Raw genomic sequence first — 24,705 nt, 5'->3', positions numbered from 1 at the left:
TTACCACGTTGTGTCACAGCATGCCGGCAGCATTGAGGTGTGCTGGAAGACATGCTGGAAGACATGCGAAAGTAGCCGGTCTTTTAAGATTTAACTTTGACGACGTTAGCCCATCAATGAGGTTTCCTATCAAATGTTAGCATTAAGCTACCAGGCGTCCATTGTTATATGGATTGGTTGAACATGTTGGTGTTTAAGTCACCAAGTTCCCGCCTGTATATTTAGCCGACCCACGTGGTTCCAGTCGGTCCGAGTCAGCCCAACGGCGTCGAGAACAGACTTAAACGGTACCGTCTCACATGGCCTCTAAATCGCGAATGGGTCTGGAACATAACCCCAGGGGTTCAACTGTACATGTGTATTCTTACCCATGTATGGTTTGGTCCCTGCAATGGATGTTGCCTTGAGGTCATCCTTCACAATGGCTGCAATGTTGAAGTCAGTGAGATGGACGTGGCCTGTTGAACCAAGAGATTCTATATAAAGCATCTCTTATGTATGTAGACCAGGCATATTCTATATGTGGAAATGAGTTTCGATGAGTTACAATGAATTTTCATCATTGTAATAGAGGAGTTTCGTAACACAATTGCTCTTTTGATTACACTGGTCACCATATTTTTCTTTTCAGATTTTTTTTTTTCAGGTTTTCATCACGAAAATAATAATAAAAAATACAATAACAATAAAATGTAAAATAGTCATATATTTAGTAACATTTCTGAATTAAGTAAACCAAAAGAATTATAGATTTAGTAGGGTAGAGCTGTGGCATAGTCATTTTTTTCTGATGTCAGCTAAAGGTAGTGGAGGTACAGAAAGACTGAAATATCAAGTAGATGTACGGTTTATTAGCATTCTTCATATTTAATGATGCCTCTGCTCACACTTTCATCTTTCTCACCTTACATCTTTTGTTTTATACTTTTGGTGGATTTATAAGGGACGTTTTGCAGCATCATTGTCACAGTTGTCAGGCCAGAACCTGTAACAACCTGTATGTCTGAACAATGCTTTATCAGATAATCTCATGTACCGGACTAGGATTACCGCAACAACTGTCGTGAGGTTTGATCCTCTGGGTATTTATTCCATTTTAATATTCTCTCTCCCTGCTAATGCTCATGCCCATTACTAATAAGAACATCAGTGAAGGAATTTGAAGGAATTTGCTAATGGTCCCAGTATGCATGGATTTATGCCCTTCACCTGACTGTATGTGAACTTTAAGTGCGTCATTCCCTCATATAATGTAGGATCACTCAAACAGTGATTAACAAAGATGGTATACTGTTCCAGATAATCCCCTCATCACATGTTTGAGACATCCATTGACAATTAAGCATTTCAACTCTACATATCGCTGTGAAAACCAGAACATGAACTTTGATGTGATGACCCATTAGTGAATTGTCACAAAAACAATCTAGACTTCCATCTATCCCTAAATTAATTCTAGTGAGAACAGGCTCCCTTGTTTAAGTCATATATTTGCACCTCTATTATGGATAGCCTATAAAACATCATTTAGCTCTAATTTGGAGCTCACCGTGTTCATCCAGTAGTACGTTGTCAGGCTTGATGTCTCTGAATGGAGAAACACAACATTGGGATTAAATTGATTGTTTGTTTTTTATTCATGATTACCTGAAATCAGGCCGAGATGGAATTATCATGTTTCTGTCCAAATGTTCAAATCTATAAAACATGACATTGTTTATAGAGGACATTGCAGAGATGCGCAAAAGTAGACCTGAATAAGAACAGTTATAGCCATCATCTTCAGATGGTAATAGGACGATGGTAATAAACTCAAGTTATTGGGGTACCTTTTGTATTGAAATGTAGAAACAAAATGTAATATGACCATAAATCTTGATAAAGTTGCTTGAGACAGCATTGATTCACGCTCATTGTTTTACTGTATAGTAGCATTTATCAGGCGGACAGACAAACGTATGGAGAAGTTAAAGTCGATCTTGTAATCCAAAGCATACCCCATCACATTCTGTTAAATTTGTTCCAATTTAAATGACTGTTTTAGCCCCCCAAAAATGCAAGTTATTTTTCCTATAGTATGTGTTTAAAGAATTTGCGAGGGGTAAAACTTTTTTTTTTTTTAATGTGGCCTCTGGAAAATATCTCCATGATAAATGGGGCTCACTGCAAATAAAGAGGAAATGACTGGATGTATCCACTTGAGCTTGCTAATGTGTTTATATTAGCAGGGATGGTGACATTGAGACGCACATGTGAGTGTAAAGATCACTTTTATGGAAGCCGCCTCATTGTGTTTCCCCTCATTACAGTCAGCTGCCCCGCAGGAAGCTCGTGGTATTTAGCATATCAAAGGCCAAGCCGAGCCGGGCTTTGTGCTTGTGTCCCTGTGGCTGACGTTAGGAGCGCGGTGCTGAGCTCACGGATGCCCTGGCAGATCAAGTGGTGCGTGTGCACAGGTGGGGGGGGGGGGTGAGAAAGGTCGGTCATGTAAGCCTTAATTAGCTGACATTTGCCTCAGAGGCTGGCGGGAGGTAGTGACAGAGAGAGACAGAGAGTATGACTCAGGCTGGATATGGGTGGAGGGGGGGGAAGCCTTTTCCACTGTTGAAAGAGGCCAGGATGACATTGTCAAGGAGAGACCCAAACAGAGCTTGATGGGATGATAAAAAAATAAATAAAATAAAAAATAAAGCGAATTAGATATGAAGCTATAAGTCTGTAATTGCTATTGATTAGACGTATGGCACCTGTATGGTAGTAATGACCCAGATACTTATAAAACTATATTTAATATAAAATGTTAAAAGCCGAACGTCGGATAAGCATTCAATTTACTTTTAAAGTTGTTGTTTTTTTTGTAGTAATTGCTATTGTACTGAGACACCACCAGTTGATAATCACTGGTTCAACTGATCTGTTCAAAAGCTTCTACTCAAAAAATTTATAAATGAACTAATATATAAAATACATTTACATAATTATATATAATAACATGAAATAATTAATTTCTAAGCCTTTTGCATCAAATGTATGATGGGAGATATCAGATCTTTCATTGAACCTGACACAAGCAGGTAACCTCTGCAACTTTATCTGCATACTACATGCAGCAACATTATTATTATTTATGATTATGATTTTTTTTTATTACTCAGGCATAACACATTTTGTTGTTGTGCTTTCATTGTGTAGATATAATAAATTGTAAGATGAAGAAGAGAGGGAAAAGGAAACCATTAAGTGTAAATAACGTCATTGGAAATGGGTGTGTTGGCGCACACAAGCATCATAATTAACCAATTGGTAAAATAAAGAGGATGGATAGGATGTTAAAACATGTCTTCTTTGAGTAAAGTGCCAAGCTTGCTTGGCGTAAGCTGATCTGAGCAACTTTTCTCTCACTTGACTGCTTCTACAAGCTATTAGCAGGATCTAATGACCTCATTACAGCCTGCTATCAAGAGGCAGAGGGGTAACTGAAACCTGTACCTGGTCATAAGATCCTGAGCTGATATTGGAACTGTCCTAAGCACCTGGGGACCGAGGCTCACACATGGACATTTTTTTCCTAATCATGTGCGGGGTCTCTCAAATTTAAAAAATACTTTAAAAGATGGTGTGCACAGTTTAACTCTAGAACAAACATTACAAATAGTAACACCATCACTAACGTCGGGTACATTTAACCCGATATGATATCGCAGATATGTAAAAAGTACAACACTGTATGTCAAATTGAAAGTTGTCTTCTTTAATTTACCAATACAAAATATCACACATTTGTGTGGGCGAAAATCATCCGACATTAGTGTTCTACGGTTAATCAGGGGCTCTATGGGAAACATCACATTTTGCAGCATAGACAATATTCCTAACTCAAAGGGCAACAAAGCTATGTTTTTCATGGCCATATGCATACATTACATACATACAAACCAGACTCATAAAATAATATTAATGAGTCATCCATCATATAGGTGCGGTGAAGGCGGTCCTTGAACAGAAACTTCCAATCAAGCTAACTGTGTTGTGACTCACGCTCACTCATTTCTTCTTTTGGTTAAAGCTAAGCAGCCCTGACACATGTGAGGATGGCACAGGTGATGTGGTATGTGGTATGTGAGTGTTTTCTCACATGAGGGTACATTCTGTGTGTGTGTGTGTGTGTGTATGACTGGGAGATGTTCATTCCTTATTCATCAACAAGAGCTGAGTGCGGCTGCTGGATGATGTCAGAGTTGACAAGTTCAGAGACTTTGGAGAGCACTAAAATGGCACAAAAATAAAACTAAGGCCAAAATGCACATCCCAATTACACAATCTGTCGGTCCTACGCGTAACCCAGAGCAATCCTCAATCCTCAGCCTTATTCTTTATTCATGTCATCTGCTTGTTTACGCTTCAGACAAGAAGAAGTTTTCGGCAATTAACGATGTCTGGTAAAAATTCTTTGACCTGTCGTGCACTGAGGGAGATTTTCGACAGCCCTCATGTCTGCTTTTTGGGGCGCAACATTCAAGGAGTTGGCACCATCTTGCACCTTAATCTGTATTTATTAAACATGAGCGTATAATTGCCGCCGTCCTCCCTCTCGGGCCTTTTCCATTTTCATCTTTGCCCAAATGAAAAATTAATACCCACAAATGTATATGTAATACTTCACTTGAAGATGCCACAAAAAGTCAGAGTAAAAAAAGACTTTGCGGCTCCACAAATGCAATGAGTTTTCATTTTCATTTCACCTACAATTAACTATGCTACACTAGATGCAAGTTGTACAGCTTGACATGCAAAATGGATTATTTCACGCAGAGCCTCTCTCCTCTTCCACGGAGAATACTACAAATGTTACTCTTCCAGAGCAAAGAAATGAGGGCTTGCATTCTTAAATATTCACTAGATTCACTTTCTGCTATATCTTTAATGGGCAACAAAACAGAGCACTTTGATCAAGCTCAGCATGTACAATGACTTCCCAAAAATGTCCAGGCATTTGGCACCCCCGCATATCTGAGCATGACAACAGCAATCACAATTCATTTAACGTCCTATTGAAATGTTCACAGTATTTTGCATCAATGGTTCTAAATACAAGGCAAGATAATGACAAAAATGAACAAAGCAAGACGGCAATTACTTTGGGGTGATAAATGCAACATTCTTTTAACAACAAAAAAGTGATAACTGGAAATGAAGTCAATCGTGTGTCTACATCCATTTGAGGCCAATTCACAACTTATGAATATAATCATAAATTATGAATAAAAAAAGCATTACCGGTAAGATGTCAATTTTGAGAATTTTGTGGTTCATATGACATACTGTATCGGTGATTCGGGATTTTAATCAATGAGGTCACACTGTAAAGTCGCAATGTCTAAAAATGTGAGAGCCATAATTGCCTTGACTACATCCATTCCAACCCCCAGCCCCAAATAAAACACCAACACAAAATTTTGTAATGTGTTTTTTTGATAGGAAAAATTGCACCCTACAGATTTGTACTTTATAAACGTATGCAGTAAAAAGAAATGAACAGGTGAATGTACTGGACTGACTGGTAAAGTTAGCACAACAAGTCTGTCTCAATGTGTTTCCTTTCCATTATTTCTAATAATGAATATTAAAAAAACACAACAACTGATTTACGTAATTCAATACATATTCCATCTTTAATTTTGGAGGAGGAAATGCTCATTCCTAATTTTAATAGGCTAAAAAAACAGTGCTTTGAATTCACTCAATTTCATTTTGTCAAGTGGTTGCATGAAATAAGATCATCTGGACCCATATAGATTTCATAAGTAGGCTACTTTTCTACTTAAAACAATCATTGTGATCCACATTTATTTCATGGAACCACTTGAGTAAATCAGTAAATTAGAAATAAACTTGAGTAAATCAAACACATTGTCCATTGGGTCTTGCCATGAGCGACAGACATGTCTGCTGGCTGACAAAACATGCAAGTCTCTCCATTACAAGCACAGCAGGAAACACAAAATATGCACACGAGGTTTCAAGTGGCATACATACAGACACAGTCACGCCTTCCTCTCCCACACGTTTCCACTTGTTTGGAGGGATCCATCGAGTCCCTCAAGGTGTCATTTATTTGAGACTCAGTCAATTGTTACTAATTTCAACCCATCTGAGCACCTACTGTTGAAAACATTATCTAGCTAAACCAGAATTAGGTTGGACTAGGGCACGATCCCCCGGAGGACTTAGTCATCTTTTCCGTCTATCGTTCGGCAGCTATAACGGTAGCCCATCAAATGATGCAGAACAAATACAAATTCAATGAGACATTGTGGAATTTATGACTGATAGCGCTTAGTGGGTGCATAAAGGTGTCGTTATGGAATGTGGTCAAAATTAACTCATCACTGCCAGACATTTTCAGACCATCTTTTACCCTAACGTTTGATTAAAATTTAGAAAAATTTAAATAAGTGAAAAGGCAAATTAATTTGTCAATGGCAGTGAATGAGTTAACATTTTTGAACACGCTGCGTATGGGATCATCCATTTTCTATAGGCCACAGTAATTATAGGAAATGCTTCTCATACGCAAAAGCCGGGGAAAATGTATTAAAATTAAAAATCTGTTTTTGTGACATAAATATAATGTTATATATGAAGGCCATACCTAATAGGTACTATTAACATGGATGGAGGGTTGATTGCATCATTTTGTTGAAGTAAACTTCTATGTTGTGCCGTAGAAGCTTATTGAGAAACACAGAAGTGATTTTTATTCCGAATTAAATCACCAGAGATGGCCACAAAAACATTCTTTTTGCAGAAAATACTACCAAGTCAGAGTGGTCACATCTGCGAGAAATTCTTCACTCAATTTCCATAGAAATGAGATGAGCGTCTCATCTCATTTAAAATGTAGATTGAAGTGATGTTGATTCTATCACCGCATCAGCTGGCAAGTCTGTCTTCTCCGCCACTAAAATAGAAAAGATCACTTCAATATATAGTTAAATTTAAATTTCACTCAATGGACTGAATGAATTTGCAGCTTAATACTCCGTCCTATTTTATTTCTCTTCTCACTCGGGCTGTTTAAGAGCACGGATGAGGTCAGGCAATCTTGCAACTCATTAGTTGGCGTCATTTATTTCTATTCTCCATTACTGGGTTTCCGGTTAGTCATTATGATAGAAAGAAAGGATTTCTTCGCTTCTTCTTGAGTTACTCCTCAAACACTGGAACAATGTCGCGTAACATGTTTCAGTGAGGCTTTTCATGCTAAAAATATATACGCAGCCTGTGAGGATCATTGTGTGCTGACACTGAGGTTTTGTATCAGCACGAAATGTCAGGGAGGATGCTGCAATTGGGCTACATTGTATGGTTGGGAGGTCATTCCAGCTCGGTTAAAGTAACCCAATGAATTTAGGCTGACACAAACGTGAAATCAACACTGTATGCTGTCTTGACATGATGGAGCTCAGCTGACCATACAACTGCACCATGAGTAACAAAATTCACAAATACTCGTTCAAAGAAGGAAGATGTAGCCTAATAGACAATACAATGCTACCTTAGCGTAAGCGATAAATTCAACAATAAAAATAAAATATTTTTTGGCGGGGAGGCAAAGTTTAGTTGCCGGTAGGCAGATTAAATAACTTTAAAAGGGAGGATTAATCGTCCTGAGAGTAGTGTCACTTAGTTGAGGATTTGAGGACTTTTTGTTCCCCCAGTAGAGTATGGCAGCAGTCGCCATGTGGCTCGCCCTGCTTAAAAAGCACTTAACCTGCAGTTTACAAATTAAATAAGCCTTTATCTTGCACATTTTATAGTATCCACAGTCTGCAGCCCAGGGATAACGGTTGTTTCGGGTGGGACCTTTGCGTCAAGCTATTTTAACCTTTCTGCACATATTGACTAAGCAGACTTTTTATGACTAAATAAAATAGAAGTCGACAGCCAAGAGGGAAATGCGGTGGAGCCTGTAAGGTCGAACGCCTTTGCATTCTGTGATGCGGGTCGACCTCTGATTTGCACAAAATTTTGAATACGATGTCCTCAGATTCATTACAGGATGACATTTTTGACATCATGAAACCTGTTTTAACTATGGAGGCGATTTTCGAGTAACATTATGTAAATCTAAGTCCATTTTTATTCCTATTTTTGTATGGTACTGAGAAGCCAGAGACATGCTGCCTGATTCCCTGTCACAATAAATTCCATTTAATTCAATCGTTTCTTTCCCTTTATACAATCACTGGTACCCTTCTGTGATGGCGTCACACACATAAAAGCCCCAAAAAAGCAAACTTGTTCAAGGTCATTCTTTAGAATGCTCACAGTGTTGAAGTATCTCAACATATGCTGTTTAAAATCTTTTTTCCTGTAACATTTGCGTGCTTTTAAAGCCAAATTTTACTGAGACTGAATTATAGAACTAGTTATGTGTTCAACATTACAGATTCCACAAAGTGACTTAACACCTATCTGCATGTTGGGCAAAAAAGGGTCAGAATGAACTAAATTCTCATTTTCACATTGAAAGCGGGGATAAACGAGGAAACATCCAACCTGTGTATAATGTGCTTGGAGCGCAGATATCCCAGGGCCAAAGCCAATTCGCAGATGTACAGTTTGACCGTGCTCTCGGAGAAATGGACGTTCTGCTGCAGATGGTACCGCAGGTCTCCTCCAAGGAGCAAATCCACCACCATAAACATGTCCTCCTCATCCTGGAAAGAATACCTGTAGCAGTGGAAATGGGGCAGAAGTCAGCAGTCTGAGATGACATTCCAAATAGTTACATTTTTGGGGTCACTTGACCTGTCATCATTATGGATATCAGGACCCTTTGGATTTCATACATTGATTGACATGTTTTCGTGGTGACAAACTGTTTTTAGCAATACGTGCCCGCTGTGATTGTGGAGTGTGTTGGCGCAAGAATTGAGGTGTTTTTGGACGAGTACTATACAAACATTTATAAAACATACCGTACAGGCACAGGCGGTTCGGTCATGTTGTTGGATGAACCTTCGGTGACGTAGATTCAATATTCGCTCCATTGTATTTGAATTCCTCAATTGCTCTTATTTGCGTGAAAGGCAATGTCAGTGTAATAATGCTATACATGTTGTCATCCATCACTGGCATGCCGCTACGCAGAGAGGGAGGAAGTCCGAATCAGTATGCAGCTCACTGCTTTGCTGTTGCAATGATTGCCATTCAAGCTTCTCACTGAGGCCAAACTGCTCTTTCCCTTCTAAATGATAAACTAGAAACATTCAGCCTCATTCAGACATAACCACACACTTAGACTGGCAAGTTGTGTTGTTGTTTTTTTTTTTCAACACCCAGGGATCTAAAGGTGATTCTGCTGCATGGGTGGTGATTTATTGAGCTGACTCCAAATTGTTTGTTAGGGCTCAGATAATGCTGAGACCACTTCACATCTGATTGGCCTCACAGGGCAGAAAGAAAATCTGTCAAGGTTGGAAAGAGGATACATACATTGCCTTTGCACTTTTCTCCTGTACATCTCATACCACAGCATGAGGATTAGAGTGAGTTTCCAATTTCTGACCAGGAGAATACTTATTGCATCAATCCAAGTAGGAATTTCTAGTCCCAAAATTGAGAAATTTGACTTTCCAATGATGATGATGACGTTGTGAATGTAAAAGAATCAGAAAAACATAAATACAGATAAACTGTTCTGCATTGTAGGAAGACATATTGTTGCAAACTCTTTCCACAGTTTTGAATTTTCCTTATAATACGAAACTCACCCGTAGATAATTTGCAAAATCTAAAATTTTATATGTGAGCCACCGACAAAAATTGCTGAGGTTGTAGTCGACGATGTTCCATGACATTGATCATTTCAATGGCCTAATTATCTCTCAACTGTATATCTCACTCTTTCCACCTCGCCTTCACAGACACTCATAAGAAGAGAGTACCGGTAAATACCTTTTAACCCAGTTAGTCAAGGTTATGAGTCAGAGCTGTCACTTGCATTTAAAAAACAAATGTGCTTGCTTGATTGGCAGAGTAATGATCTCCCTCAAACAGCTATTTAATTGCGGCAAATGTAAAATGAGGTACTTTTCCCTTTTATTACGACCGCTGTCAAGTCAAAGCGGCATGGTGAATAGTCAGTTCTGATTTGGAATCTCGGCTTAGGCTAGCTGTGTTGAGCTTGGGGGTTCTTGTGTAGATTTTCTCCACTTACCTCCGCTTCCAACCAAATTCCCCAAAACAAGCATGTGAGGTTGTGAAGGTTGGTAAGTGAAGACTCTAAATCGTGACCATAATGAGGGCAAGCGCTATAGAAAGTGGATAAATGGACCATCCTTCAAACTGCTTTCATTATGTGTGTTTTTTTTTTTTTTTTTTCCAACTGTCTTTTCATTCAGATGATGGATTTTGTACAACTCTACTCAGCTGAAAAGAGTAGATGGTAAAATAATGGGGTGGACAAAAGGAAGTACAAATACTTCATGTTCTTGAACATCCATTAGCAGCTTGTTGCTTTTTTTGTTCGCAGAGCAACAGTCAGAATAAGGACAAGCACTTCTGGATGTCCTCCCGGCGCCACGGCAGCTTTGGTAACATTTTCCTCCTCTTGCTGTCCCTGTTTTTGTGTCTGTCTCGTTGCGCCTCGCCTCTCACATGTGTTTGAATGTGACCGCTTTGTGGCCTCCAGGCAACCAATCCTGCGGGAGCGCATCCTGCTTGGAGCTTTAAGAGAGGCAGAGGCACCGCAGGCCACTTCGATAATGGAAGTCTTGCAGCAGCTCACAGGATAACGTCCTTACAAGGGACTCCTTTCCTCCCTTTCAAATGTAATAGAAATTCTGCACAACGCCTGACAGCTCATCACATTACTGTCCATTTTTTTGCGAAGGGAATTCAGTCATATTACAGATCCTTGGAACTTGGATGATTCGGCCATCAAAGGAATCTTGGAATTCGACCTCAATTTTCACGTGGAAAAAAATAGTCTAAAACTCTGTACTCGTCGAAAGAGATCTTCGGTTGTTTAACTGCTATGCTTGTAAAATCTATTTTTCCAATTACATGATATGCAGTCTATTTAATCTTACTGTTTTTGTTGTCATGTATAAAAGTGAAAAACTTTGAGCATCACTTTACTTTTTATACAAATGAGATCTATCTTGTGGTCATGACATTATGCAAGATAGATGACCATACAATATTCTCCTCGACTATTGAGTAGCGGTAATTAATATTTGATTCGTAGGTATGGATCCTGAGCACGGACTGAAACATGTTCAGGTTTCATGCCCATTAGAGCACGTCAAGAGACGTTCCCACTCGGCGTGCGTTAGTCCAACTTTGAGAAATCCAATTCAGACGGAGATGATCCCAAGTCATTTAAAAGGTGGACTCTATTTCCTGCAGGATCACCTACTGATGGATACATCATACACACATGAAAGCACACACACTTCCAAACAACCCCTGTCCTCTGAAGGGAGACAGCTGGTTGTCTACCCAAAACGATGTGTTGGCTCCATGCTGTCCTATCCCCTAACACCTCCCGCTGACCGATGGATACCTGCAGTTTATGTCACCTCAGGCCAGAGCTCACATCCGCAGAGGCATGCAGACGTGTCAGAATTGTTTTTTTTCCATGTGTTACTTGAACAATACTAGCAACGATAATCTGCAAGGCCTAGAAATGTAAAGTTTTTTGGGGATCAGCAGAGGTGATGACATGACCACAGTTTAGGTAGATGTATGAAAATCCAATACTTACATATGATCTATACTCTGTAAAATTTGTAATACTTTTTAAGCATTACATAATGTCTATTCCTGGAGCAAACGCTTTTGTCAGGTGGCGTTGCTTTCATAAGAAATCGCTATTGGTACTTTCTGAGGGACAGGTGAATGAATAGAGGATGACAAAGAATTTTGGTGTGTAAAACACAGTTGTAAAAGACTTGCTCGCTACAAAACAGGCAAGCAATTTAAGCTTTTATTTTTCATTGTACAGTTGAGTCCTGTAGCATTTATGCAATTATTTGTTAACAGTAGCATGTATTTTTTAGTGTGGTTAGCCTTGATGACGTAAGAGGATGAAGAGTTTTATCAAAGCAATCTCAGGATTTGATCGAGCAAGAACAGGAAACATTTGTTCTTCGTCTTTTTGAAAAGTGCTCCACACAAAGGCCAGAAAATGATCCACGTTCACACGGACCTGAAAAAATGACTGGAACTGCAACAATGTGCATGCCACAACAATAGTTGTCAAGTCATTTTAGAAGCAAGTACAATGCAAATGCACACCAGCTGCTTGTGATCATTTTTTGATTGAAACTAAACTTTGGTAAATAATGAGTGGTGGTGGATACAGTTCTGTGTTCCACCTTAAAGAGGAAGTCAACACAATCAACAACCAAACAGTGTTGATTCATGGAGGGAGAAAAAAAAGATTTATCGTTCGTATTCACAGTCCATAAAAGGAGAGAAAATGTGTTTTCCTACACGTAGCTAGGTTGGCGCGGTTCATTTGCCTGCAGGTAATCTCTCAGTCTTTAACCTTGAATGCTTAACTGAGGATAAACATGTGCCAGCTCAACACAACTGAAAGAGTGGGCGCACAGGCAAGTCGCTGACCCAAGCACATCTCCAGAGGAAACCACCCCTCCCAGGGGGGGAGTTTCCACTGCCAAAAGCATTCACTTCCAGACTCTACCAAACCCCCCCCAAGTCCGACGCAGCATGCCAGAAAGCATGCGCTGTCATTGTTTGTCTGATAAGTCAGTGCACTGCCCGCGTCTGGAGCCGCCTCGATGCTCAACTGTCCTTTCCTATATCCCATTCTCTCTTTTCGCTATCCCTCCGTCCTGACTTGTTTATGGCCGTGAGATGTTTTTATTTTTTTGTTTCTCTCAAAGTAGTCCTACAGCCGGACTAGTGCAGTGTTTGTTCCTAGGGATCTAATCCAAAACAGCAATAAATAAAAACAAAGCGTGCGCATTTCATAGAAATAGACGGCAAGGGATTGAGGAGGTTATTCATTTATATTTAGCCATGCCAGTTTTTCTCTCCTGATTCTCTGGAACTCTGTGTGGCAGAGAAGGTGCTTATCAAAAATAAATGAAGCCTTTCAGACAGAAACCTAAAAAGCCACACATGTGAAGCACCTCCAAGATGTGATTCTTGGTGCTCAATATTATTTAAATTGATGATGATCAAGTTGTTTAAAAGCAGCCAATGACTCATCTTGATGATTCGCAATCTGAAGGCTGAGGCTATGTCCTTAAATCCCCCAAAACGCAGTGAGGCAAATGGGATGCAAAAAAGTTGAAGTTGGAGATGAGCAAGCAAACTACATTCTCCCTTTCAGCTACTTCAAAAGGACGGATGACGCGCACGGAGGATTGTGCGTGTTCGTGACTCACAGCTCCGCAAACCGAACGGCCTTTTAATGGGTCATTTTCTCTTTTGTGTGTATTTCATCGCACTGATGGACGGTGTCACCACTACGACAATGTCTTGGGAAGCATTGAAGTGGTTGTTGTGGTTATGAGGGGAGGCCGCGGAAGTGGAAATCAATGACAGAGTACTTCAGTGCTTTTCTTCCATTCCGTCAACATATCGTAATTGCTGTTTCATCCACATGAAACCCGATAGTCTCACTAAAGACCTATTAAGACAACAACAAAAACACTTGTAGGGAAATTGTTGTCTTTACCAGATGTTCACCAGGAAAGGATGCTCCAGGTTCTGCATGATCTGCAGCTCCTTCAGGACGTTCCTCACTTCGTTACGCTCCACACATTTCAACTTGTTCATGTACTTCATGGCGTACATCTTCTTAGTGTCTTTCTTCTGCACAATGCAAACCTGAGAAGAGCGGAACTCTTTCAGTGCAAAACACTCTTCAGCTACCGATGACAACGATGGAATGAAACGATTCACATTGTTGTTATCAATGATTATTGTCAAAAAAGTGATAAACACTAACAAATGTATTGGATTGCTTACACATTAGACCTACGGGAGCTTTTGTTAAATCCAAGGTTGACCAATTTATTCCTATATTTTCCAATCACAGCTCACCTGTTTTCTGAAGCTGAGCCATGATTGGTCATTACCTGAGCCTTGAGCAACTGTGATGTCATTTTCAGTCGACAGAAATGACAAAATGGCCACCCCCTGAGATGGCTAAAAATGGGTGGATTTTGCTGCTTAACTCATATTTCACCAATGCAATATTAATCAGAATGCCTTGTTTCAACTAGTGGGCCCGCATAGAACATGTACTGGGAAAAAATATGTTTGGGTTGGCCTCCTTTTTATGCCTGTGATTGTCATCATCACATCCTCGTCATGCTTCAAACTTCCTTCTGTACTCTTACTTTGCCCCCCTAAAATGAACACTTGAGTTCCTTCTGCCCACACTTGAGCTCCAGTGGATCAGCATCTTTGAAGGCCCTCAGTGAGATTTTCCCGTCTGCATCTTTTGACAGCACTCATGACAAATATTGTTCTTCAGCACACTTGCTTCATGATGTAAAAAGACATTTCAGGGTAACCTAGACCTGGATTTGATATCTATGAAAGAAACGGCACATCAGGGTGCGTGTCGTCTTTTGACAAGGAGACTATAGCTGCACCGGAGACGTGCGTCTGTGCTACAAGCGTCAATAAGCTAGTGATTACTGCTATCTGTTATCTAAGAGAGTCTTCTGTTGAGCAGCTGGCACGGTTAATCAGCCAGACTCTGATCACATCACTCCCCCCATTGAGCAGCTTTGCATGTACCGTGATTAGACTGCTTATCTGCCGTCAGACAGAATGTTGATGCTGTGTACAGTTGGCCTATGCGCACATTGTTATAAGTCATCGCACATGCTGAAAACGCTGATGTAAATTATTACCCAGTACAATACGGCTCCTATCGGTCGGACGGTCTCAAACAAACGGAAGTGCGTTCTCTAGACTGTAAGTAACGCTGGATTGGTGCCGATATTGTATATAATAAAACAAATGATTTTCGCGGGCACTATAATCTGCATACCCAATGAAGGAAACTAGTGATAAACACTAAATTATTATTCATACAATATTTTTCAATCACATTGATGGCGGGTGATTTTGGACATTTGCTCCACACTGGAATGGCCTACAAGTCTTATCGCTCATTTCAACAGAATTTACAGGAAAAGTTAACAAAGTTGGTCATTCAGCCGCGACTGTCTGCGAAACCTTAAATGATCACATTAACTGCACAAGCATATTTTCTTTTTGGGGTGCTTTTGTTTGTCTTGGAGTTGCCCCTTTTGTCATTTCCAATCCCATACCTGAAACCCTGTTGTTGTTGTTGTCAACATTTTAACACATAGTGTTTTGAGATCTTTTTTGTCACCCCACAGTGGTTAACTACACTTGCATATCAATTAATAATGTTAAAGTGTAACTTTTCCATCAAGAAAACATGCAAAAAATGTGCTCACCTTTCCAAAGCTTCCTTTTCCTATTGCCCTGAGGATCTGGAAATGGTCAAAATTGACTGTGAAAATACAAGAAGAAATGAACTCAATTAAATGAAATGTGGTTTTTAATTATTTTATTTTTTGAACTAATTAAAGGTTGTTTTTTTTTTCAATTCACGCTACTCTGCCTCATGCACACATAGGCGTGCGTACACACACGCACCCCCATGCACACAGGCACCAGTCTCATCCATTAACCAGCAGCAAGCACTGCCATTTGAAACAGGATGGGCTGTTTGTTTCCGGTTACCATGACAACAAAGGGAATGCAATTTCCCCGCCTTTGCACTTCCTCTGAGGACTGAATAGCTGCTGGACACTTCACACACTCATCTGACCATTCACTACAGCCATGCACACACACCCTTCATAACCTACATACCCACTCATACACTACACACGCTGTATAGTACACGCATTAGTACACGCATGGCTATTGGATTGGGCAGTTCATATTTTGATCTGCCATGACACTTTCACCTCTTGTCCCAATCCGTTTTGGAGTGTGTACTCAACTTACTTTGATAGAAACCACGACAGGCCTGATTTACCATTCATATTGACGAGCACATGCACGCATGCATCATTCTGTTCACGCCAAACAGAGACGCATAAACATGATCATTTCCCCACTTAGTGACTTGGAGATACTTTGCTTGATGGCTTTTCCCGAGAGACAAATGAGTTTGTGCCTGCGAGTGGAGGTAGGGACCTACTGTCGTATTGTTGCGTTACATATGGTTTAATACACTATGTTAAATGATGGAAACATGAGTAACAGAGCATGCAATTGCGGCAATCCGAACAGGAGTGCAAGTGACGGGGTTGTCAGTCATACATCGAGCGTGGAAAATCGGGTGCTCATTTGCCTGTCAATTTGAGTTTGATTGACACATGGAAATCATATTGGAATGATGAAATCTCACTGACTCTGACTATCTGCAAAAGGCTGCTTTTGGTTGTGACCCAACCAAATTATTTTCCCCCCTCTTTGTGCGAGTGTAATCCCCACTGTCATATTTCATCATTCACACTAAACTCAAAGAGATTGGAGTCATCATAGTGAAAAGGGTTTGTCTGTATGCCAGTCGAGCTTCATTTATCACTAGAATTTAGTAGGATATTGTACACAAAGTCCAGCAGTAAAGTACAATGGTGAGTCTAGTTGCAAGACAACATAAATGGTAGATGAGAATGATACATTTTACACTGTTTAATTTGTTATTATTCATATGGTAGAACTTTGAGGAAATGCAATCTTTTGAAATGTTCTAAATGATACTGCTACGTTCTAGCATAATCCTATTCTAAAATACAGTTAGACCATTGGCTATACCTGTATTTAGAAAAAAATATATATATATATCTCAGTTTTGCAGAAGGACCTGGAACATGTTGATTCTTCTTCTATTTGAACCCCATAAACCAGTTATAGAGCCACCAGCAAACATCAGCCCTTACATTGTTACTCCGACCTCTGCAACAAAGCCCGGGGCCCTATGTGGCGAAGCAAGGTGAATAAAGCATGATCAGCAGTAAACAGACGTTTTAAGCACAGTCGCCTAGTTACCCAGGCTGGAAAATATATTGAGCGCATAGGGGATACACAAATCATCCTCAAAGGAGATCAACGACATGTCCTGGCAGGGACTTGCTCAATTAATGGAAGCTAACTAAGGGTTAGCCGTGCAACACCCGTCTGATTCTGCCTTGACGCAAGCTAGGAGAACTTTCGCTGAAATGTATACGTCACACAAAGACTTCACAAGATGTGATCAGAAAAAGAAAACTGGTCCGTTTTAGATGGAAACAGAAAATTAGGTTTGAAATTTGATTGAAATATGGGGCAGTTTTTAGCATATCATATTGTTTTCAGGATAGGTACATTGACGATCTGAATCCCCTTCACAATTAACCTTTGTCATTAAAGTCAAGTGTATTATTGTTTTTGATCGACCACACACATACGCGATCGTAAATATCAAACAGGTCTGTTTAACATTTACGATTGTTGGCCTCTAGCGTTTTGCGAGCAAATCAAGGAAGTGAAATCACTCATACTAAGCCCGATCAACATGATAATCGGGCCGTGTAATCTTTAACAGACATCTGACAATCAGGCCTTTGCTAATTTTGATGTGAAGGCAGGTGAAAAGCTCTAATTCGACTTAATCGCTTTAGAGGAATATAGTAACAAGGCAGTGCAAGTAATAGCCCCTGCGTAGTGTTGAACAATTTAAAAAAAACAGTCAAGAAACTCCTTTCTGCTTAAGTTGACCTCATTAGCACAGCCCTGACTGGTTCTGACGTGAGCGAGGGGGATTACTTCCTTTCCAGTGTGAGGGGCTTTTCATCTACGTAATTCAAAACGATGTGTCTGCCTTTTTTAGTGCGCCCTCCTTGGAAGTGCCCCTCACTGCGTGGAATCAAGAGGAGGTGTATTAACCTCACAAGTGCGCAGTAAAGACTTGGGTGAGTGACGTTTTACCGAATGACTAAGCCGCAGCGAGGTTCGCCATGATTAATTTTTTGGCGGGATAAAGGTTGCTTCCAGTGAAAAGGAGACGCTTTTATTAGTGGGTGTGATGCAGTAGTTTGACGATGTGTGTGTGTGTGTGTGCACAGTCTGTGTGTGGCCAATTTGAAATTGGTGTGACCGAAAAAAAAAGATGGACATTTTACAGCCGCAGATATACCAAAGACCATCCCTGTAGTAAATAAGGGAAAACGTTTACCATGAAAATGTCAAATCTGTTTTTTTAGAAACCCATTTCCCATTAAATCAACATGTCAGACTGACTTAACTTATAGTGCCTGGGATGCTGCCACTCTTAGATCAATGACTTCAAATTCTTGTATCTTCACACGGAAAAGGGCAACACATTCAAAGTGTTTGCAAACAGTAATAGTGCAGACTTTCTCCCACAAATGCCAGTCCTTTGTCCAGTGGCAATTCTCATTAAGAGCAAAAGGGTGCCCCATCACATGGTGTTGTTTTTCTTTCTTTCTATAATTTTGATCTTTTATTTTGAATACACTTGATTTTGGCATAATTTGCTTAGTGTCGGTGTGCGTTCCTTTTCCTGTTGCTTTTTCAGACTAGGCGAAGCAGTGTTGTCAGCATCTATGAGGTGTGTCAGAAAAGTGGTGCCACAAAATTCCAAACCACACTATTTGATTTTTTCGCCTTCAATGTGATCACCCTCGAGTATAAAACTGTGACCTCAGCTCTCTGCAGTCATTGACCTTTTTTTATATGCATATCCTCTGTGTCAGGTCATCAAGCAATAAGCAGTGAGCGATAATGAGACCAATGAGGCCAGACTTGCCGGCAATGAGGAACTTTGAGGAAAGTATTCACTCGAAAGAGTCCAAAAATGCAAGACAGTTTAAGTCTAAAGTCACGTTGATTGCATTCTTTGATGTGAGAGACATCGGCCACTGCCAGTTCTTGCACATCTGCAAAGACATCGGCAACTGTTGGCTGCTTACGTGGCTGTTCATAATTGCCCTGAGCATCTGACAGTTCCTGGCTGAGAGGAACATCACCGTGCTAGAGCAATCTCCTTACTCCCCCAATCCAGTTGAGTGTTTTTTGCCTATTTCCAAATCTTAAAGAGGTCATTAAGTGGACCGGTCGATGATATCAAGATGGCCATGTTGACGGGGCTGTGGAGGTTCCTGGAAGAATCCTTCCAGGGGTGCATGCAAGCATAGCAGAGAAGGCTGGGAAAGTGTGTTAGACACCAAGTGGATTACGTTAAAGGAGAAAACGTTGGGGTTTGTAATTTGGGATTTGAAATACCTGTATTGCTTTTGTCACACCAGTCTCAGGAACTCCTCTGATACACATAGTTCAACCATCCCAATGACAGGTATTTGATTTTTTTTTATTTTAAGCCTTGGGGGATGTTCTGAGCCCTTTGAACTTTACCTCACAACCAGACGAGATACCAACATGACGTGACCAGGAATAGGAATTCAAACACTGAGCTATGTTATTAACAATTTTAGTTCCGATGTGATGATTTCTGATGACTCAAAAATTATCTGCAATGCCAATGTGAGAAAAAAATAGATCAGAATGAATTAGGAAGTAATCGTTTTATAATACCACGGTCATTTTCCTCTTAACACTGAAAAATGTCTACCAGCTGACTTCAGGTGAGGGTTAAGGGACTGGTTGTCAGTTAATCTCAGGGCAAACATAGACAAAGACCCGTTGGCACTAACACTCACACCTATGGACAATTTGAAGTCTTCAATTAACCTAACATGCATGCATGTTTCTGGAATGTGGGATGAAGCCAAATTACCATGTGAAAAATACGCAAACAGGAGAAGATGCAAATGCCTGACAGTGAGGCAGATGTGCTTACCATTTTTCCACTGTGCTGCCTTCTTGAAATATGAATATGAAAACTGTTGCTACTCTTCACTCTCTATGCATGAATAAGCCATGCTGCAGTGCTGAGGCCATATGGTTTCATTAATTAATATTTTTTACTGAAATGGAGCAGTAGTGTCAGATTAAATCATCTCATTATGAGGTTGAATCCAAATAAACCAGACTTTTTCTTTCTTCTTGAAGACATTTCACCTTTAACCACCTTCATTTTGTTTCTGGTGCAGAAAGCCCTTAAGAAGCCTTTTTATGTAAAAGATGAAATGTCTTCTACATCAAAGTCCAGTTTCAATCGCTTGAGGATCACAGCACAGTATTTTTTTTTCCCCATTTTTTTCTTTTTTTTTTTTTTTTTTTTTTTTACAAGTGAACCACACAAGTAGATGAAGAAGTTCTTGGACTCTTCAAAGTTGACACTCACCCTCATCTGTGTCACCCGTGACGGGAGACTTGCTGGACTGTCCAAGCCCCATCGTGACTCCTCAGTCAGCCTCCGTTTCAGCTCCCGTCGCTCAACTCAGCATCCAAAGGCGGGACGCGTTCATAGCCAGGTCAGCACCACTCCCCCTCACACCCAAACCACACTTCTCAATCTTGACACCCACGCATGCAACCCCGCATCTTTATGGGAAGGGGGTAGTACTATACTATTGGTGTTCAGAGTCATACAAACACATTCACGCCCCCTTCGAGAATTGCTGTCCTGTCTTCACTGATGTCTGGAGGAGTGCAGGCGCAGGATCGTCTCGGGCAGACATGGGTGGAAAGTGGTTGATGTGGTGGCGGCTGTCTAACCTGTGTAGGGGGAAGGTAAACATGAGACCGTCAGTTAATGAGGAGGAGGAGGAGCCAGGGGTGGGGCACAAGTAGCAGAGTGAGGCCAACAGCGATCAAGAATAAGGGCGTCATGCATAAAACAAAGTGTCTCAGGATTGAGCAGTTGTTCACTTGTGAAATAGTATAAGCAAACTCGTCTCACAAGTGTTAATACTACAAGGTTTTTGGAGTGCCAAAGGAGTACTGATGTTTTCCTCCTACACAGCCTGCCTAACTGGTTGGTTGAAAATGCAACTGCTCAAGGTGCAGTCTACGGAGACTAAAGTTAACCCATAGGTCTAACTTTTACTTTTGACTCCAATAAAACCTGCTCGATCTATTCCTGGCCCTAAAACAATTGTGCAATTCTAGTGAGAAAAGAAGAACAGCTATACAGTTGAGGGTACCACACTAGTGGCAAACCATTGGAACCCTAAAACCCAATGATCATTTTTGGGGAAGAATGTAGAACGCGGACCGGATCAACATATCAAGAACTGTACTTTTTGAGATTTCCACTTTTACCACTGCCAAAGCCAATCAGATCTAAAGTTGGCTGTTTTTACAACAGATCATAAAATGATGCTGCCACACATGTTTTTCAATTGTAATGAGATAGAGTGAACTCTCAGTTTTCAAGCAACAACAGAATGTAAAGAATGTACAGAAACAAGGGTAGACAAATGATCACTGTGGTTAGCCTGCTTGTGAAGTCTTTTTTCTTTTGCATTTTCTTGGCTGTTTTGGGTCTGCACACCAGCACTGAACAGGAATCGAACCCACACTGCTTGCACGGCTGTCAGGTTGAGTAAACCACCATACCACCAGTGAATAGAAAGTAAGCTGGTATTTCGAAACGGTAAGATACTTAAAAAAGGCAGCTAACTAAAGTCTCTCTCTGTCTGTCACTCACTCGCTCATACCCGGTACTATCCCTGACACACAGACTGAGATACACGTACAAATTTAAAACATAACTATACATTACATATTCGTTTCATGAGGCCAAATATGTATAATTAGTAGTGCTGTCGAGCGAATAACATTTTTTAACTAATTAATCGCAAAATTTCCATAATTGAATCATCGTCTTCAACTACAATTTTTTTTTACAAAGCTTGGAACCGATATTTACTGGAGTAAAATCTTGGAATTAATCTGGAAAAAAATAAAAGTATATTTTGATTTAAAAACGTTTCTACTAACTTTCTTTTATCCTTGAATACGATTCTTTTCCTGTAAAATACAACTGTTGAACGATATGGTATCGTAATATGGTATTTGAATTTGGCTTTGCAATGTGCGCAAATCATTTTGGATTTTCTCCAATGAGCTATCGAGCAACTTTTTAAAGTAAAACTGCATAAAAGTCCGTCCTTGCGACAGTCTTCTCCTGTGGTCAGCTACCACAGAAAGTAAATAAAACTGAGTTAACTGAGTTAATATTTTAATGCGTTGTAACCTTAAATTAATCTCCATAGTTATCTCCATTGTTTTTGCTTGTTATTTCTGATGGGGAGGTTTGAAGTCAGAAAATAATCAAAGAACCTGGGATGGGTTGTGTGTTTGTTCTGAATAGCATAAGCAAGAAATAACGGCACATGAACCAATACTTTGCACGAAACTGCACTTGTGCAACTCAATTTCCAGACATGCTGAGTGAGAAGAGGAATCGAGTACTCTCACAACTACTTCAAAAATAATCCCCTTCTATTATGCTGTCATTCTTCAACACATCAATCATCCAGCAGGCTCTTGTTCAGTACCTTAATCAGGGCAACACAACAGGAGTACATCTTATCTTTAGCAGAGTCAACAGATTTCTGTGAAGAGCTCATAATTGGAATTTATCTATGGACCTGCTGAGGTACATTGTTGTACATTAACATCGGCTTGTCAAATTCACTGACTCCGTTTACTTTTTCAACTTGGGAACATATACCTCAGTGGGTCTATAGCACTAACTAAGCACTATACCATTGTACACCGAGTGAGAAAACCAAACTCATATTGTGCATCCCTATTTCTGACGGTGGAGTGATACGCATGCAAAGTCATCCATCAGATCTCACTGTCATTTTGGTCCGAAATAGAAAACACATCACAAATTCATATATCATTTAGCATTGAGCAGCAGAACCATCATTTTTGTCATGCAATGTATGATTCATATTCTGGCTGGGATGGTGTTCTATGGTGTCCTCTAACAGCAGTTCGTAGAAAGAAAGGCATGAAGAAAGTGACATGCAGAGATATGCGGCTAGGGCTATAGTTATACATTATCATTATTTTTTTTTAACATGCAATGTCACTCACAGGCTACGTGACAAGACGTGACAATATTCCCCCAAAACTAGTGCGGGGACCCGCAATGCCGAGCTCCCCGCAGAGGACACCCATGCGCGGATGATGATGACGATGACGATGATGAAGAAGGGTGAAGCATGCACTGAATAGAAAGTCCACCCCCCACCCCCACTCCCCCCACGCGGGACAAGTACGGGACACGTACCTCTCGTGGGTCTTATGAGCATCTGCTGTTCGCCTTGCAAGAGAGCAACAGTGCTGTTCTGATAGCCTCACTTGTCCAGAGCTCGCCACGCACGCACACGCGTGTACACGCCACCCGAGACAAGAGGTGAAAAGCAAAAATGAAAAAGAAATGACAGAAATAAATTAACAAAAAAAAAAGGTTGAATTTTCCGGAGGACGTCTGCTCTGTTTGTTGCAAAAAGGAGTGACTGACCTCCACGTTGCACGCCCGCATGGGTGGTGTGTGATTATCATCGCCGTGGCCACGCGTCTTGGGGGGCGCGCACACACGCACGCCTGCTCATCACCGTGGAGCTGTGACGCTGTCTGACGACCAGATGTTACTCATGCACCCTCGGAGAATGGACGTTTGTCACCCTCAAATGGACTGCTTTTTTGCGCCATTGACACTTTTAACAGCTTTGGACATGCCTGTCAAAACGACCCCGGTCACCTCCGACAAAAAAATGTTAGAAAAAAAAAAAAAAAAGAAAAGGAGGAAAATACATTGAAGTCTAAAAATCATCCTTACTTGAGTAGAATTTATCTTCAGGGTCAGAACCTGGACTTTTTAGGGTGTGGGTAGAAATTCACACGTGTGATGTTCCTGGCCGACTTGACATAATCGCCCCTAGGAGGTCTACTAGCAATTCCTTGTAAACACACACAAATGATTTTTTTCTTCTGCCTTATCAAGGACTATTGAGCCAATTGCGCACCGCATTTAAAGGGAATGAATGACAAAAGCCGTTTCGATTGGCAGCGAATCAAGTCGGCTGTGTTCACACCCGTGACGGCGCAAAACGCCCTTTTTTTACATGTGCCATGCTGCAACCGCTTGCGTGTGCCTGCGAAAATACCAACACAAGGTCCAACCCGCCTCTGTACGACAGCTCTCAGAGCTGGACTTGGGCTGAGTATGAAACTAAAGCCTAGCATGGCCTAAATCTTAATTTTAAATGTAGCACACACAAGTTGAATGGAAATTATGCCTAAATTGTACTTTAAAGTAAAATACAACTGAACTGTACTCAACAAATGTGCCGTGGGGCCCAGTTTGAATATTTAATTTGGTAGTTGTTTACCACTTGAGAGATCGAGAGTCACTTTGAGAACAACTGCACTATTTATCTGATTCCTGCTAACTCTTAATAATTATACATGAAACATATACCACCAAGTACTATTAATAGTGTCACCTGTGAGCAGTGCAAGGTCGACACCAGTCGGGGTTGAGTGGTCAGACAACGGGATGATAGATAGGCTTATTGTCACCAACTTCATAGTCCTCCAATTCTTCCAAAACACTCAATGAGACATTTTCAGGTAGGTTGTCCACCCTCCCGCACACAGTGAATGTGATGACCGCTTCACTGAGTACCAGGCTAGCCTCTTTTGGAGACCACATGGACAAGGACGTGCTTTATC

At 40.6% G+C, this 24,705-nt stretch overlaps 1 protein-coding gene across 1 annotated transcript in view; it reads right to left on the bottom strand.

The window, feature by feature from the left end:
• Positions 1-23,610, bottom strand: part of stk32a (serine/threonine kinase 32A) — a 37,048-nt gene extending 13,438 nt beyond the window's left edge. Inside the window, exons 1-7 of the mRNA XM_086013048.1 lie at positions 23,258-23,610; positions 20,351-20,724; positions 15,486-15,541; positions 13,721-13,872; positions 8,563-8,736; positions 1,550-1,587; positions 369-458 (exon numbers count right to left, since the gene is read on the bottom strand). Coding sequence (XP_085869174.1) covers positions 369-458; positions 1,550-1,587; positions 8,563-8,736; positions 13,721-13,872; positions 15,486-15,541; positions 20,351-20,402 — 562 coding nt within the window. The 5' untranslated portion in view covers positions 20,403-20,724; positions 23,258-23,610. The remainder of the gene's footprint in view (positions 1-368; positions 459-1,549; positions 1,588-8,562; positions 8,737-13,720; positions 13,873-15,485; positions 15,542-20,350; positions 20,725-23,257) is intronic.
• Positions 23,611-24,705: the final 1,095 nt, after the last annotated feature.

Source organism: Filicampus tigris, chromosome 17 (assembly GCF_054856515.1).
Source record: "Filicampus tigris isolate MCC_2025a chromosome 17, RoL_Ftig_1.0, whole genome shotgun sequence".
In the NCBI taxonomy this organism is placed as follows: domain Eukaryota; kingdom Metazoa; phylum Chordata; class Actinopteri; order Syngnathiformes; family Syngnathidae; genus Filicampus; species Filicampus tigris.
This window is presented reverse-complemented; position numbering and strand designations above follow the sequence as displayed.